A 17,766-nucleotide genomic window follows, 5' to 3' on the forward strand; every position below is an offset into this window, starting at 1 on the left:
GTAAAAGCCTCGCCAAGCCAGGACCAGCCTGGTGCCCCTCAGCCCTGCTGTGGCCCAGCCTTGCGCGACTTAGTGCAAACTGCGCTATTTTTTTAAACTCTTTGTCTCTTTCTCCAGGAGGTTGGTTCGCGACCCTTCATAAGAATTCCTTATGCCTAGAAAAGTTTCCGGCGGTAATGTTGACCTTTCAAGCTGAGGCTCAGACACGCACTGACACTCTCTGGTTTAATGCTGCCTGGAAAAAAAAAAAGATTTCAGTGACCTATTTGGCATCACTGTCGAAATATTTTCACTGGTTTCGCTTCACTAATCTCTTCGGCGATCAGGCACATGTAGGTTACATCGTATAGGTATTCTTGAATTCTCTTCGATGGACCGTTATGACATCCAGCTGGTATCGCTGAATGTGCACGACGCTTGGTTAGAACCTTAGTTGCAGAGTGACGAAGGCACCGAGCACGATGGGCCTGTGTGGGGACTCCGATTGCTGGTATTGGCGAAACATCACAACGCATGCGGGGTACGCGTTTTACTTTATCTACCACTTAGGCCTTTGTGCCCCTGCAACAAACAATGAAACTTAGGTAGCTGTCGGCGTCATGGGGGACGTGTGCAAAAGGAAAAGATATGTTCACGAGCCAGGCGCTATCCCTAAACAAGAGAACAAAAGCTCTTTCGGTGTCTACTGTTGCCATGATGGACACGACGCCGTCCCAAGGGTCGCTTTCTACGACTTGCAACAGTGGCTAGCCAGGCGGGTGGTAAAGAGGGCGGTTCAACCCACCCCCACCCCCCCCCCCCGAAATTTTCACATTTCTTATATGTATGCACACGCGCACATTTACAAGCACGTGTATAAAGTGGGGATACCCCTCCCCCTTCCGAGAAAAAATTCGGGCTAGGCCTCTGCCTTGCAACCTCTTTCTTGGGTTTGGGGGAGTCATTGTGCAGACACGAGGGAATTAGGTGGCACCCCTAAACGTCCACCCCTGACAGGTGTCTGGGAGAACCCTAAATGACAGTATACACATAGTACAGAGCTGACGGAAGTATAGGCAATGTATATTCGAAAGAAAAAAAAACGATTACTTACAAAACTACGTGTGGCAAATGGGTGCCCTACGTTTAGTAGCTATGTAGAGATAATGTGCTGCTCGGCAAAGAAAAAGAAAATCAGGTACAAAGCTAGCTTTCGTGTGTATGTGTATTTTTGTGAGTTCTGCGCTAAAGAAGCAGTAAGATTGCCGTACCAGTTTTCTAGCCAAGATAAAGCTTTGCTCAGTTACAATGTCTGTTTATTGTCTGCTGCTTGACCACCTGTTTTTACCGCAACACATACCACAATATATTTGTCTAATGGCAAAGCTGACTGCCTTGTCAAAATGTGGCTGCTCGTCACCGAATAAAGAGGCAGCGTCAGTGTGACATAGTACGCGAAATATCACCGGGTCTCTTATGCATTCGCTAAGACGACTCGCGATGAAAGCCTTAGTGCCTTTGCTCTTGCACTAAAGACGAGCACAGAGCGTACTTTGTGCAAATAATTTCACAAGTTAATATCACTAATTAACGGTTACCAATTAGCTTTCTCTATTTGCCGTCGCTAAGTATAATCACTACTTAACTTTCACTAATTACCCTTTACTAATTAACGTCCCTGTTTATTTTCACTAACCGTTATTAACAAACTTTCGCCAATTAACTGCCTAACTATAGTTGGTTACAGCCTAAGAATAAATACAAGCTCTGGCCGCGAAACTGAGGCGCGCTTGTCAATGTAAGAGAGTTCTGCAAGCTTGTTGCCTTTCTGACTGTACGTAGTGCTAATGTGAATACACGCTCGTCGAAAAGTACAGGTTCATCATTCCTACCCGAAATATGACATTTGGCTGAGCAGCGATGTCAGAATCTTTGATGAAATTTGCCAGGACGTTCAAGTTTTCGACTTGCAACCAGCGACAGGTATATGCTTATCTTTGGGAACACCAACTACCCGAAACACGTGACATGTGCTTGGCGTCACGAAAATGAGCTAATGTGATTGGACGGAACATCTACGCAAATTATCTCTGTGTGGGACTGTGATGGCTGTGGGCGGAGCTTGTTTCTATGTTTCTATGTGTGCGTGCACATGCATATACAGAAAATGCAAACATTTCGGGGGGTGGCTTGAAACCCCGCCTACGCTCTGCTACTTCTGCTTCATCACAATTTATTTAATAATTGAATGTTATTTCTTCTGGTCGCGAAATGTTTCGAAGCGGCATAAGCACAGGTGTACGATTTTCGCTGAGTTTTCCCAAGATGGTGCTATGGAAAGCGAGAGCAGGATCTTTGCCAAACAGTGCTCGCCTATTGCTCCAATATTACCGGCTTCCAATACCATGTGTTGAAAGCAGAGGTGATGGTGGTTGATGTTAGGAAAGACGCCAGTTTCTGTAATGTTGTAAGGTACGAATATATGGGGCATAAACCGGGAGGATAACGAAGAAGCCCAGAAGAAGCTGAGAAGTGCCCAGCGTGCGATGAAACTACGAATGATAGGCGTGGCTCTAAGAGATAGGACGACAGCAGAATCGATCAGAGAACAAACAGAGGTTGCCGATATCCCACTAGATATCAAGGGGAAAGAATAGACCTGGGCTGGTCAGGTCAGCAATGTGGCAATCTGGGCACAATGGTGGACCATATTTAAGAACGGTGGGTCACGAGGACAGATAACGTTCTTAATTCATAGTGAAGAGCCTTCTCCCCACTCCCTCTTCTTTTCCTTCAGAGCAGAGTTCTCCCAGCTGGCGTAGCCGCTGTCAGTGTAGGAGGGAGTGGAAGGTATTTGAACTGCCTCGTTGTGGTTGTCCACTTGTCAAGAATGGAGACTAGGCTTTCGTAACAAACAGGAGCAGAGCACCGCTCTTGCGACAAACGCCCACGGGGAGCCGGGAGCCAGGTTTTAAAACCTTGGTCTCTCCTCCCCGTTCTCTCCACGACAAATGATGACCACTCAGTGACCTGATTGGCCGACTGTAATTTCGTCTGCCGACAGTCTCCTCTCTCTCTGCAGTCCTTCAGGAACCTGCGTGAGAGAGAAGAGGAGAACGACAGACATACGACATTCACAAAGCACACTCTGACACACAATGGTCGCGCCGTCCAGCTTAAGCTTAGTAGTCTCCCACGGTCATGTTCCCATGTACGCCCGGGCAACGAGCGGACCCATCGAAACCATGCCCATGGCGACATACCGTCTACGGCGACCTGTGGACAAATGCAATGGCTTGCCTGCTCTCGACTAGCTGGTTCCCACCAGAAAGCCACTCAATCACTTCTTCCAGGTGACGTCTCCCGAAGGCGCCGCACAGGTGTCAGACGCCTGTCACTCGTGCTGCGGACCGGGCGCAGAGAAATGCCCTGCGCCCGGTTTTGGGGAAAAGATATCGTCAAACCCCTTGTCGCAGCGCCAGATCTTACATCCATTTCTAAGAACGTAGGTCACGAGGACAGATAACAGAGCTCTTTCACATGCTGCAATTGCAGCGGTCATAACCAAAACAATCTCGTCGGCGTAATTTCGACGGGTCCCGACCGAAAAATCGCTCAGCCGCTGCGAAAAGAGCGAGAAATTTTAGGGGTGTGCGAATATCAAGTTTTTCGAATACGAATCGAATACGAATATCCACCTTCGAATATCGAATCGAATATCGAATATCAAAGGAAAAATGCCTCCACAATAACAATATTTTATTTAACATGTAGCTATTTGAAAAAAAAAAAAACATTAACAGCCTGACTGGCAACAAAACATACACTGCTATCTCCAGAACACAATGTCCAGGCTAGCACAATGCACATCACAACGCAAGCAAATATCACGGCACAATCAAAGTAATGACTAGATGTTATCGTGAAGAAATATGAGTTGCTCCACATGATCAGGCAGCAGGCGCTCCCTTCTAACAGAGACACCCCCCCCATGCCACTGAAAAGGCACGCTCGCTTGGAACAGAAGTGGCTGGTATAGGGAGGTACATGGGGCAAAGCTTTGCCAGAATGGGGTATCTGAAGGTGCCTACAGTTCGCCACCAGTCACATGGGTTCTGTCTTTCATCAGAAGTGGTTCCGCATTGTGAACGAGTGGTAGTGCGGCACGTTACGGCCGCATAATATTGAAAATGTACGGTTACATGATCGCCAACAGCTCTGCACGTCGGAGATGCACCAGCAATAAATCATACGTATTGGGGCGCTCGTCGCAGGCAGATATCTTGCCTCCGCGTACTTACGATGTGTATCGCTCCTCTCGGCAACGTTTTTAGCTATACGAACGCAGCAGAAATGTGGAAGACGAGTTATTTTATGCATGATAATCGAATCGCATATTCGAATTTTTCTAATATTCGAAGTTATCGAATATTCGAAACTTTTCGAATACACGATTGTCGAATCGAATACGAATATTTCGAAGGTAATATTCGACGAATATTCGAAACTTTCGAATATTCGCACACCCCTAAAAAATTTCCAACATGTTGGTCGCTCGCCGCTGACCGTTGTGTCGAGAGCGATCGGCCGTTTTTTCGAACCTGAAAATCGCTGCTTTGTGTCATGTGAAACGCCCGCGTCAAAATAGGTACTAGGAGAGGGGAAGCGCAGCCGAGGCCGCCAAAAGGTCACGTAGAGCGACGAAATTAACAAATCTGAAGGCATGTGATGGAACCAGATCGTGCAGGACAAGGTCGGCTGTAGATCAGGCATTCGTCCTGCAATGATGATAAAATGATGATGATGATGGTGAAGGTCAGACGCAGCTTCAGGCTTAACTTACAAACATTTATGATGTACGGTGTGAGCTCAATTTCATAAGTACTCCCCCCCCCCTACCCCTCCTATTCCTCACAATAGAGCGAACTTGGGCATGTTTGTGTAGCATAGTGAAACATATAGCCTTTAGTTTTGCCCGAAGCTCCTTGGCTGTAAGGTTGCGATCCGGGGGATGCCCACCACTCTTTTTTACACGGGACCATTCTCTGAGCACGGGCACGTTACTATTCTACAGCTTACGTGACTTCTGAGGCGATCCTTTGTCCAGCAGACCTTTATGTTTTGCATGTCTTATCGCCCGCTCTCGGTAAGCCGTCGGCGAAAGTGGTCTGCGGTCAGGCGCCAGCTTCGGACGATACCTATCGCCGGCCTTTCCGCATTCCGCGGGATGCAAAGCAGGCCAGCATTGTATATCTATTGGTGCCCCGATAGCCACCATAGCTCTATCGGCATCCACCGAAGCTGAGTGGCGCCCCCGGCGCACACGAATCGCGCCACTCCCGGCCTGTCGTCACTTATCTGTTCCGTCGACGGCGGCAGTGAGCTGCTGACAGCCATGGCGCCGGTTCAGCCAAAGGGTGAGTGGTTGATCATAATTCCTGCACCTCCGTTGGTAGATCCTACCGCCGTACGTAGGGACCGAGAAGGCGTGCGACTGAAGCCGGTCTTCGCTCATGCCGACGAATAGTTCGCTGTGTGTACGAGGTTCGGCTTGCCTGCATACGGCAGTGGATGTTGACTGCAAGATATGCCAGCCCCCGGCCACTCACTTACTGATGTGCATGTTGCGCACAACTCGTCGCGTACCATATGGCTCACCAGAAGTTTTGTCCTGTATCTAACGGTACGTTCCGCGCGAGATATATATTTGCATTCGGTCATTATAGATCCTTCTGAAAAAAGCCCGTCAAACGGGATTGATGATGTTCATCAGAAAGAATGTGATGCACGTTTTAAGGGTCGGATGGCTGTCGTACAGAGGTGCGGTGGATGGAAGATTATATGCTTGTTCGGTTCTGCTCGCTACGCACGATGCGCTCCGGCTGACAATGCGCGCGTTACGAGAAAACCAAAGCAAATAACGACAAAAAATTAGCGAAGCTTGCACTAGTGGCGCAAGGCTAAAGAAACAGCGGAGCTGATCGGCACATAGCTTGTCCTAGCCTTTACGAGGTGATACTTGGTTTTGCTAAGTTGTACGAGGCTTTGCTAAGTTTTGCGAGGTGATGCTTGTTAAACTTTTTGGGAGGCATCACCAAGTCATTCCTAGGTAGTAACTTGGTTTGCCTGAGTTTGCTCTGCACTCACACAGGTGTTCCGTTCCAAGCCTATAGGCAAAGCCATCTGTGGCGAATTGTAGCTAGGCTAAGCACAACCAAGCTTTTACATATAATTTATTTATTGGTTATTAATTTATTGATCACCTATCGGTTGGCTGTTGATTGGCCATTAGAAGGTATTGGCCATGCATTTTGAGCTAGGCATAGGCATGCGCAGGGCTCCCCTTCAGGGGGGTGGGCGAAGGTTCGTCGCAGCGCCCCCCCCCTCCCAATTATGTTAATGTATGGCGCTGACATTCCGCCCCCCCCCGTCCCTATTATGTCAATGTGTGGGGCCGACTTTGCGCCCCCCGTCTTAGGTGAATGGGCCCCCCCCCCCTGCCCACCCTTTGCACACGCCTATGAGCTAGGGTGAGCTCAACCAAGCATTTTGTAGAATCTATTGGTAATTGATCGATTATCAATTAATTAGTGATTGGCTATCGATCGGCTATCACACGGTATTTATTGCTAGACTAAGCTTAGCTGGTCTCAGTCATGTTCTGCGAGAATTAGCCAGGCTTACCTGCTCATGACTTAAGTAGGCTATGCAAAGCCAGATCAGTTTTTGCGAACGCCGCATGCACGCCTAACCAGCTCCGCTGTTAAAATGAAATACAGAAAGACAGAGTAACACTCGTAGGCACTTTTAGCTATAGTAAAACTCATAGAAACTCTATGGTTTCGCCGACTTGGCTTACTTTATATGCTGCGACGTGATGCCATATCGAAGTTGAAGCGGTAAAAAGCCTCACCAAGCTGAACACTCAGCTTCTCTTAAAGCAATAAGAGAAGTCAGGTGAGCGATTTCTTTGAAGGATCTTAGTCGCGCCCCCATTTCGAAGAACGCCTCCGAAAACTATGGACCATTGCGCTTTGGATGAATGTGACTAACAACGCGACTAACGCGGACGAAGAAAATAAGAGGACGCGCGACAAGGCGCTGACTTCCTGATTTGCATGTTTCAAAGCGCGAACATTAGTACACGAACTGAGCCTCTCGTGACCAACCTGCCCTTGGCCCATCATAGCCAATCATGGCCGGGTTGGTCACGAGGTGCTCGTTCGCGTATTTAAGTTCGCGTTTTTTTCTTCCATTAAGATTCAGTTGAAAGTAATCGCTGTGACGTGTGTCCCCTCCTTCGTCCGCGTTAGCCACGCTGTTATCCACGATGACTGTATACCAACTCGCCCAGTATTCAGTCGTACATAAATGTGACACGTGATTACTTCCGAACGCTCGACATCGTCCGGCCGAATGTAATGTGTACCATGCACAGTGATACTGCTTGAAACAATCAAGCATATATATACACGTATCTTTACTTCCTGGCATCGTGTGTCTTAGCACCCAACTTCACCTGTAGCCTTCAAGGATCGCTTCTGTACGTGTTGGTGAAGCGGCTCCATGGATCTCACCAGAGCAGAATCTGAAGTGGTCATAGTAGATGCGCTGAGCAGCCAAATCTCTGCCGGTCGTTCTGGTTTTTTTTCCTCTTACCCGCCACAGTGTTCTAGCGGTTATGGTGCTCGACTGCTGACCCGAAGGTCGCGGGATCGAATCCCGGCCGCGGCGGCCGTATTTTCGATAGAGGCGCAAATGCTTGAGGCCCGTTTGCTTAGATTTCGATGCACGTTAAAGAACCCCAGATGGTCGAAATTTCCGGAACCCTCCACTACGGCGTCCCTCATAATCAAATCGTGGTTTTGGGACGTTAAATACTAACAATTATTATTATTCTAAATAATATTTTTTCTTTTAGGCGCATCTATCGCGGACTTCCTCTGACAACAGCCAAGTACCGTGTTTAGTTTTATCGCCGCTTAACCGCTAATAAACAGTTGACAGTTCCCATAAAGCCTCAGTGCTTCGCGTGGCTGTACCTCCCTCCACTATGGAGTACCCTTTCTTTGAGCAAATAGTTTCGACATTCCTCTCGAGCGCTAGGCTGTGCTAGACGTCGATAAGGCGTGGCTCTGAGGAAGATGCTGATACGAGCTGTTTTTAAATCTTCGAAAGCAAACGTTGTAAGGGCCACGTTGTGAGAGTAGCAAACATTATCATACGCGTTGAAGCACACGGGAGCCGACTGTCGCGGTTTCTTTTCACAATGCAAAATGTCAAACAGACCAGTGACGTCACTCGCGCTTCTTTTTTCGTTCTTGTTTAGGTATTTTAATCCAAATGACACGAAGTTTGTTTGAGGTAGCAAGGTAGCCGCAGAAGTGGAGGATGACGCGTTTATAGCATCGCCCTCTACAGCTGTCTGCGTCTCGACGACGAATGCCCTATTTGATGCTTTTAGATAGGGGAATACTGACAAGATGCATACGTGCAGAGAAGTACGGCACGTGTATAAGTGTATTCAAGGCTTCATGCTCTTTGTGTCACAGTGGTATATTCTATCCTGGGGGAATGGCCAGAAATGCAAACACTGGCACGTAGCCAGTGTTGCTGCACGTAGCCTGCAGCAACACGTCTGTAAGAACGCATACCTGTAGTGGCTTGTTGAGACGAAAGCCTCATACGTCTGAGTTTAAAAGTCCGGCGTCGACAAACGGAAGGGCAGAAAAATTGCGTCACGTGACATCATGTCGTAGCACCATATAATCACGTTGACACATGACATCGTCGCCTGGTCATAAAAGGTGGGCCGATCCCAGAGGTATTGCAACAACAGGTGAGGCGCCAGTGGGGAGCACGGGAGGGCTGGAGCCCCTCCAAAATTTTCGCCTGCCCCCCCTTTGCCCCCCAAGAGCAAACGTAGTCAAAACACAACGCATAAGTTCCCCGCCTCCCTCTCCCCCTGAAAGAACTCACTTGTCGTGGGTGTTGCCCCCCCCCCCCCCCCCCCCACTAAAGCAATCCTGGCGCCGCCCCTGGCGAGGTGCCGAAAGGGAGGGGGGCGGCAAAAAGGCGGTCGACGTCAAAATAACTCAACGATTGGCTCGTGAAAGCGTAGTCTTTTGCCTGTGCTCTACTCACAGTAGCCTAAAGGGACTATGACTTTTTTCGGCAATACAAGAGCCAACACATACGATGTGGATAAAACTTACTGCAGACATTTCCACAAGTATATCAGATGAGAAAACGACAACGAAGTCTAGACCCAGGCGAAAAGCCACAGAAGTAACTGCTTGACTTGCCACACGGAAGATGGCAGCTTTGCACTTAATTTATAACAACAAACGCCTCACTACTTCCGAGCTGTGACTTTCATACGTAACCAACGTCTCAACAAATACCTTAATCATGCGCTCACGAAAGCCCAGGCGGTAATTAAAGCACGAAAGCTATAGTACGAATAATCCAAGCATGCAAAATTCGACGTACTTCCACATTTCGGTCGCGTTCCACACAGCGCGCTATATTTACAGACAGGCGCTTTGCAGGTAGGCATATTGTCGTCAAGGTAGTGCAATATCCTTGCCGCTGTCTAGGTACAGAGATTTCAGCGTTGCTAGGCATAATACGTGTGTTCATTGTTTACATTAAAATTAAACTTAGCTTCTCTACAATGCAGCGAGCTACCGAAAAAAAAAAAAGAATACGAGGGTCTTTTACACTATCGCTAAAACGACTCGACTGCGAAAGCCTCAGCGGTGATTCATTGAAGACTGAAACGTCACGTCACAATCCGACGAGCCGTTTGTCTTACCGCATCCTATTTCGGGCTTGACATTTTGACCACTAACAAAAGACGAGGACAGTGAAAGGAGCACGGGCGATTGACTTTCAACTTGTTTCTTTCAACTTTATTCTTTAACAAAAGTTAAAGAAATGCGATTTCGCGCACTTGCCTGAGCACTGCAAGGACTACGCTTGTGAACCACGTCTCCAGCAGATTAAGATTCTGGGCAGAAGCCAGGATCAGACTGCCCGAGAGCAGATGGAGGCATACCATATAAGAAAGAAAGGTGAATACTGTGATGCATCCATTGCTCCGCCACGGTGGTCTAGTGGTTATGGCGCTCGACTGCTGACCCGAAGGTCGCAGTCCCGGCCGCGGCGGCTGCATTTTCGATGGAGGCGAAAGTGTTTGAGGCCCGTGTACTTAGATTTAGGTGCACGTTAAAGAACCCCAGGTGGTCGAAATTTCCGGAGCCCTCCACTACGGCGTCTCTCACTCTCATAATCATATCGTGGTTTTGGGACGTTAAACCCCAGATATTATGTGATACATCCATTAGACTGTTTCAATCGGAGATACGTTTTTTTGATAAGTGGTTGCCCCACTAGACTGATCAGTGGATCTGTTGGGTTCTGCGCATGTCACATTTGTCTATATGTTGCTTCGTGTTGCAGCGATTAAACAAGTTGAAAGGTTACCGGCCGTGTTGTCGTTCCTTTCACTGTTCTCGTATTTTATTAGTGGTCAAATGTCAAGCCGTAAACACCAACTAGGCCAGACTAAGTTTTTCTGAAACATATATTTCGGGCTTGACGAGCCTTCTCTGGCATCGCATACTTTTTCGGCCAACCACACAATCCAAACCAGCCACGATGGTCTAGTGGTTATGGTGCTCTACTGCTGATCCGAAGGTCGCGGGATCAAATCCCGGCAGCGGCGGACGCATTTCGATGGAGCCGAAATGCTTGAGGCCCGTGTACTTGGATTTAGGCGCACGTTAAAAGGCAGTCCAAATTTCCGGAGCTCTCGGCTACGGTGTCTCTCATAATCATATCGTGATTTTGCGACATAAAACCTCAGCGGTTATTATTATATTATTACTTTGGACGTTACTACATAGCCGTCAGTAGGCTGAGTCACGCGAACCCGCTTTTATATTTTTTGTTCACGCGAACGCCGCAAAGATAGAGTAAATGCGCAGCTCGCGCGCCTCGAGCCACGCTGAGAGGTCACGTGATATTTTTGTACCGTTTCGTTCTCACGCCGCAATATTGTTCAAGGCCACCTTCGCATAAGACGCACAAGGATTCCGCCTTCACAGATCGATATTCTGACGTCTACACAGAAGAGTCTCATCATTTGGCAGCTATGCCAACACTGCGCTAAGTACAGCTGCCATTTTATTTGGATAGCAATGGTACACGGACAGGAAAATTTTTTCTTGGGCGAATTGCTAAAGACAGTAGCGCGCCTGTCTTTCTTTCCTTTCCTTCTGTGCCTCTTTTTTTTTCCGAGCTTTGCGCCGCTACGGTATATGTTTATACACGGACACTCGAAGCGCGTCGCCGTCGTTTTAAGCCGTGCTCTTCCGCGTGCTATACATGCGTGACCCGTGTTGCCGGTCCACTGACCATAGCGTTTTGCTACTAAGCATCATATCGCGGGTTCTATCTCCGGCTTAGGTGGGACCTCGTTTTTATAGGAATGTGGTCCAAAAGCGCTCGTGTGCAGCACTCTGGGTGTGCACTTGGAACAAATCGGAAGGTCAAAATTAATTTGAATCCCCCCCTCCCCCCAACTGCGTTGTCATTCATAACGCACATGTCGCTTTAATCTCATCGACCATTGCTGATAATATGCGTTTAAAGGAGAGGTATTCGGTGAGGTTTTATAAATAAATTTATTTCATGGTCTCATCCGACACAGTCTGTATACGGATAGGAGAAAAAGAGAACAGCATATGGCTGAATGAACAATTCCCGGACCATTCATTCATTCATTCATTCATTCATTCATTCATTCTACTTTATTTTATTTTGTTTTATTTGTTATTTTACTTATACCTTAAGGGACTCAATGGAGGCATTGTGTAAAGGGGGTTGAATACAAAAGTATGTGCAAAGTTGGCTACCAATTAAAAAAAAACATAATGCTAAGTACATCAACATTGATCTGAGATGTTAGATTACAAGATATTACAATTCAGAAGAAATGAAATAATGCACAGTACGATAACTATGCGTCATGAAATACAATAATGGAAATACATGAAGTATTGCATATACACAGTTGGCACAGGCTGTAGGTATACGCCGACACCTGCGCCTCAACAGAGCCAAACCATAAGCAATAGCCTCAAGTGGCTAAAAGAAAAAAAAGTACGAATCATGTAAGAAAACGGACGTTCTAAGCTTTATCAATGGAGTGTTTGAGCAGGTGCGTCCGAAAGGTGTCGTGTGATGCAGCTCGGAAGATCGTTCCACAGGCGGATTTCGCGCGGGATTGACGAGAGGTTAAAAGCACATGTAGTGCCGTGAATCCGGGTGCCGCTGTAGTTATTACGTAACCTATGCGATAAGTAAGAGCGACGTTGTAATCGGACAAGCGGAGACCGAGTGACATGGGCGTACTTATGAAATAAAAGGACAATGTCTCGACAGGTTTAAGAGCGAAGCTCTTCAAGCTCGAGGTAAAACGTCCGCATATGCAAAAAACCCTCCTCGCCTAGCCGGTGGGGAGCAGCCGACCGCCATGAAACGTCCACCGACGGAGACAGTCCGCGCAGCCGCCGCGCCGAGTTTGCTCGGTGTAGCGCGAGCCGAGTACGAGCGACGAAATGCCCGCGCTTCTGGAGGGGTTGCCACAGCCAGGTTTGCACGTTAGTTTCTGGCGCTGAAGTTTGGACATTCTTGAAAGGCCTGTGACAGCCTGTGGTTCGACTCTACTCTGTCTACGCCAAGGAAAGACCTAGCATCGGCCAAGATACGTTAAGCCCCTAAGATCGAGCGGCTTCGCTGTTACACGGCTAGTGTAAACTTCATATTTTTTTATTGGGTGGATTGAAAGTTCGAGATTTAACTGGTTGATAATGAATTATGATTCCGCGAGATAAAACGACAAGCTCTGTTCTGGATCGGTTCCTAACTCGTTTGTTAGGTATTTCTGATGAGCTGACCAGTTGGATGAAGCGTGCTCTGACTCCGGCCTCACAAATGTGTTATAGGCGTTTTCACTCACGTCAGGGGTACTGTTCTGTAAGTTGTGCCAAAGAAACCGTAATGTTCTGGAAGCATTAGCAGAAATGGGGGTTATATGATAGGCCGAAGAAATATTTAGTGTAAGGTGGACGCGCAGGTACTGCAGCTAAAACTCGATCTAACGAATCCCGATTTTACGAGGTTCCCGATCTAACGAAGAAATTTTATTTCTCCGACAGGCGCCTAAAGGTGCAATCTAGTCAACAACCCGAAAACTCGATTTAACGAAGTTTCTTTTCAAAATAAATAAGAAAGCGGTTATTAAATGCGAAGCATTTCTTAGCGAACCTTTGGCACTTTGAGCGTTTCTGCCTACGTATCTATCTATCTATCTACGTCTGGGTGCTCTCATGATCGCCTCCTTAACTTGGTGTAGACCAAAATTGGCATGGGAGGGTAAGAGAATTTGACGAATATGACTGTCGGGTCATGGCATGAATAACGTGAAAGTCCTGTCGCGTAGGTCGTCAAACCCTTTCCTCTAGACACGTGTGGCACATACCCGTTTACCACGGGCCGCGTTGCACGGATATGCGCCACAGACGATTGACAGTTTATATCTACCCAGGAACGGCGAGAACAGACATTGGTAACTTAAATGCGAGAGCTTTAAGAAAAACCGACACCGGCAGCGTTGACCCGACGAATGGAAAGAAATTAGGATCCCACCAGGAATCGAACCCAAGCATTCTGCGTGGCAATCGGGTATTCTACCACAGAGCCACGTCAGGTCTATAAACTGGTTTGGAAAAACAGCCTATGTAGGCGTAATGTTGGTGCAACGTCAATTGTGGTTGTGGTGGTGGCTATCTAATTTTACAATCTTGAAAGCAATAAACACTACATATGTACTCCTATGATACATACGTCCTATGAGAATAGGACGCATGTATCATGCGTCCTATGATACATGCGTCCTATGGTTCCAGTGTTGGCTCCACTTTCACAACAGTCTAATAAACATTACATTTGTATTCCTATGATTCAGCAAACTATATTGAAGCACTGCTCGACCCCGGAGGAATACATTAACGAACATATGATATTCACATCATCGCACCGTAAAGTGCACTTAGTCCGCCAGAACGACCCATTGTCCTCTTCATTTCTTACATGGCTGGGCGATTGCCTCATCATGACCGAGGATGATGCCAGATTGATTGACAGCCGCTTTGTAGACTAGGCTACGTAGGCCATGCACATACGCTCAGGTAGTCTACGAATACGACAGGCGCCATCCACTGATGTTGGTCTACGTAGCACTATCCAGGCCTACCAGCCTCGACGGCCTATACCTCACCAACGCGAAGGATGACTTCAGGTTCCGATATGTCGTCGGCTCTATCGACAGACAATTTGTCGACGAAATGACTGAGGCATCCACGATTTCCAACAGCTGTAGTATATATCTCATGCTTCACTAAGCATGGACCCCTCGTCACCGCGATCACGACTGGGTCCGATAACAACTCATCATCACCGTCCTCACTGATCACGGTGATGATGACCTTGTTCAAGAACTGTCAAGAACCTCTTCCGCACATGCACACGGGTTCGTGAAACGTGCATGCGTTCTCTATCACAAGGGACAAGTATAAGCACTACATATCAGCTTACCGCTTCTGGTGTTGGTAATATCCACGTGGCCGTTGGCAGCGTTACCCAAGTGTAAACAACTGGTTATGTAACACATATGCGGCTCTTCGACATATATGTGTGCGTATCAAATTTATACAAATGTTTCGCGTCATTCTGTAACGTTTCTCTCCGTAAAAAAAATTACGCCGCAGTCACCTTCCCGCCGCATGCTTCGGATAACATCGATTCCCACGATACGTGGGATCTGCCGAATTTTTTTCCTTGTTGTGTCACACGCAGGTCTTTGAGCGTCTCGGGTTGCTCTCGGGCTGCCCTTGACGGTTTTGTACATGCGCAGGCGATGGTTCGCAGCAAAAAAATGACGTGGTAGCCTTTGGGTGTCACTACGTCACCTTTCTCGATTTTACGAATTTCCCGATTTAATGAAATAATTCGAGCCTGATCATCACTTCCTTTAATCGAGTGCCGACTGTAATATCGCGTGGTTATAGCCCATGTATCGTTATTAATAGCTTAAGAAAAGTGCGAACGAGGTGATTTTTGCGTAAAAGAGATAGTTGAATTTGTGAACGTTAATACTCAGTAGCCATGCTTTACACCCGTCACTAATGCAACCTACGTCACTTTAGAGCGAGAAAGTGTCATCACCACTTTTTATTGAAAGATAAACGATGCAGTCGTCAGCAAATGCATGTATGCGTATGCACGATGAGATGTTATTTGGCAGATCATTCCTCACCCCACCCCATCCATCCTGCCTTGTCCATGTAGAGATTAAATCGCAGATTTAACTTGTAATACGTTTTTCAAGGCACAGTGTCCTCGAACTAATGCAATTCCAAATTAGCAGAGAGGAGGTTGGCCGTGCGCGGGACACGCGGATGGAAATTACAGCAAAGTACCGGTCCACGTGACCAAAGATGTAGAAGAGGCGGTAAGTGAAAAGCAAACACGACTGTTGGGACTGAGCCAAGTCTTCACGTGCAGTAGGGGCTCCGAACCGCAGTGTGTTATCTCGCTGGGCCCCCTCTTGTACACGGTAATGCGCTGAAGAAGTGTTTGTCTGTGCCGTTATCTCTTAGCTAAGCGAAGCATCCTGCGCAGTCTACATAGTATATAGAACAAACAACAAAAAAAGTGGAGCACTGTCTGCTTTCCGGTTGCTAATCGCACGCTTTTGACCGTGCGCAAGTGTTGTTTAGCTCAAACGTAGACGTAAAATGGTAAAAAGAATGAAATTGTGTGGAAAGTTAACTGTTGATGCTGGGAGCCGAAGCCACATCGACAGCTATGCGGCGAAGCGGCACTCTATTTCTGCAGGTGACATATCTACCGCGTCGCCGACGGACATGCTTGGCGTGTCGAAGGCCGCTGATTAACTTGACTGTCGATGACTAGCGTCGATCTAGTTCGCTGTAGCGGCGGCGTCGAGAAATACAAAAATTGGCCCGAGCATCAGCTTCTCCGCAACGCATGGGTGCTAGCGGCGTTCGGAAGACAGACGCGCAACACTGCCACCTAAAAGTAGCATATACAGTAACTATTTCTTGCCGCACACTGCCATCAGAGGCGCCTCTGCCTACACCTACGCGAGGCTCAGCACATGCGCAGAGCGTTAGCGGCAAGACTATTTTACAATAACGTGTACCACGTCATATGAGCGCACCTTCGTCAAAGGCGCTCACCGATGGCGTGCGCGGCATGACACACACATGACATATAGATGACATGCACGGCACGTCATCTATATGACGCTGATGGATGGATGGATGGATGGAGAGTGCATTTAAATAATACGTCAGATTCCACGCACTTTGGGAATCGATGTTCTGTAAAGTAGTCAGCAAAAACTGGCTGTGGTATATTGTTTGACTTTGAGCATCGCGAATCGCAGCCTGCACGTCATACTTCTGCGATACTCAAAAGTGTGGGCAGCGCTTTGGCAAAGGAATATAGAATGCCTCTGCTGCCATTTCTAATACGGGAGTCTATTGCCCACATGACGTCACAAATCCCGCGGCCTGTTGTCTGCACTTGAAGCGAAGCCTTCTTGACCTATAGTATGCACAGGCACGCACGCACGTACACTATACAAGGTGTTTCAAGAAATGTGTTCGAAAATCCTCAAAAATTAGGAAAATGCAATGTTTGTTCGCTGCCTTCACAATTGCTACTTCTGTGGCGGCAAACATTTCAAAATGGCGAGAGACATCGGTTACGGCAGTAATTAAAGAATTAGATTTTTTTATTATGGAGACAGGTGGTTAGGTCAAATGGGATAATTGAAGAATTTCTTGCGAAGAGTCCATTGCCGCTTTGATATTTCCAAAAAGCGACGAGTGGTAAATTTTGCAGTGATGAATTCCGAGCAATTGCGGCGGCGAAACCAAAACCGAAACGCCGACGAGCGCCACTGCCATACTTTCAGAGACGTCCGGAACGAGCGAGCGTCGTTACAATAACCATGGCTGGATATACTTTGCTTCGTGAGTGTGTGTTCTGCGCATCGCATGACACATGTAGGTTAACGAATGCAGAACAAACACGAAAATAATAATTGTGGCAACCAGAGACGTAATTCTGGTAGTCTGCTAGTTGCGCTTATTGGCTGTAAGTAACTAAAATTAAAGGCTGGTGGCAATGAATAGCTGGTCACGAGCTGAAAACTTCGCAGCGCTGAGCCTTGCATTTATGCCGTCTGGCAGGACGAGTGGCGGTAACGTTCTCTTCTTTTTTTTTCTTTTTTTTTTGCGTAGGTGACTGCTCACCACAAGTTTCGTGGACAAAATACTGCACGCATGACACCGAGAGCATCGTGTTTCCGGACAAGAACAGCGTCTGCTCTTGGCAGCTGGGAAAGCCAGTCGAAGAATCTCCACATCGACATGTCACCAAGTGGGCACTCTGATAAACTATTGCACCTTAAAGCAACAACTTTCTGTGAACATCGGCATGATACTTTTTTCTATTTTTGGCCATGAAGATATGTCTTCAACGCAGCGACGTCCACATAGCACTTTCTATACATAGAATAGATACATAGAATTAACGGTGCCTTGCCACACAGTTTAGGCATGCCGTTCTCATTGCTTGTTCTGGTGTACACTCCGGAATGCTGAGATTTCTCAGGACAGGTAGGAG

General features: G+C 47.4%; 1 protein-coding gene across 3 annotated transcripts in view; it reads left to right on the forward strand.

Annotated features, from left to right (window-relative positions):
* The window catches only part of LOC119393202 (cystathionine beta-synthase), a 62,695-nt gene that overhangs the window by 23,518 nt on the left and 21,411 nt on the right, over nucleotides 1–17,766 (forward strand). The window contains exons 1-2 of one of the 3 annotated variants that reach the window (XM_037660052.2): nucleotides 5,249–5,396; nucleotides 17,382–17,520. In XM_037660052.2, coding sequence (XP_037515980.1) covers nucleotides 5,375–5,396; nucleotides 17,382–17,520 — 161 coding nt within the window. In that variant the 5' untranslated portion in view covers nucleotides 5,249–5,374. Of the gene's footprint in view, nucleotides 1–5,248; nucleotides 5,397–17,381; nucleotides 17,521–17,766 lie in introns of those variants that run through there. The other 2 variants (XM_037660054.2, XM_037660053.2) reach the window with 2 other exon arrangements.

This window comes from Rhipicephalus sanguineus, chromosome 5, assembly GCF_013339695.2.
Source record: "Rhipicephalus sanguineus isolate Rsan-2018 chromosome 5, BIME_Rsan_1.4, whole genome shotgun sequence".
Lineage (NCBI taxonomy): Eukaryota > Metazoa > Arthropoda > Arachnida > Ixodida > Ixodidae > Rhipicephalus > Rhipicephalus sanguineus.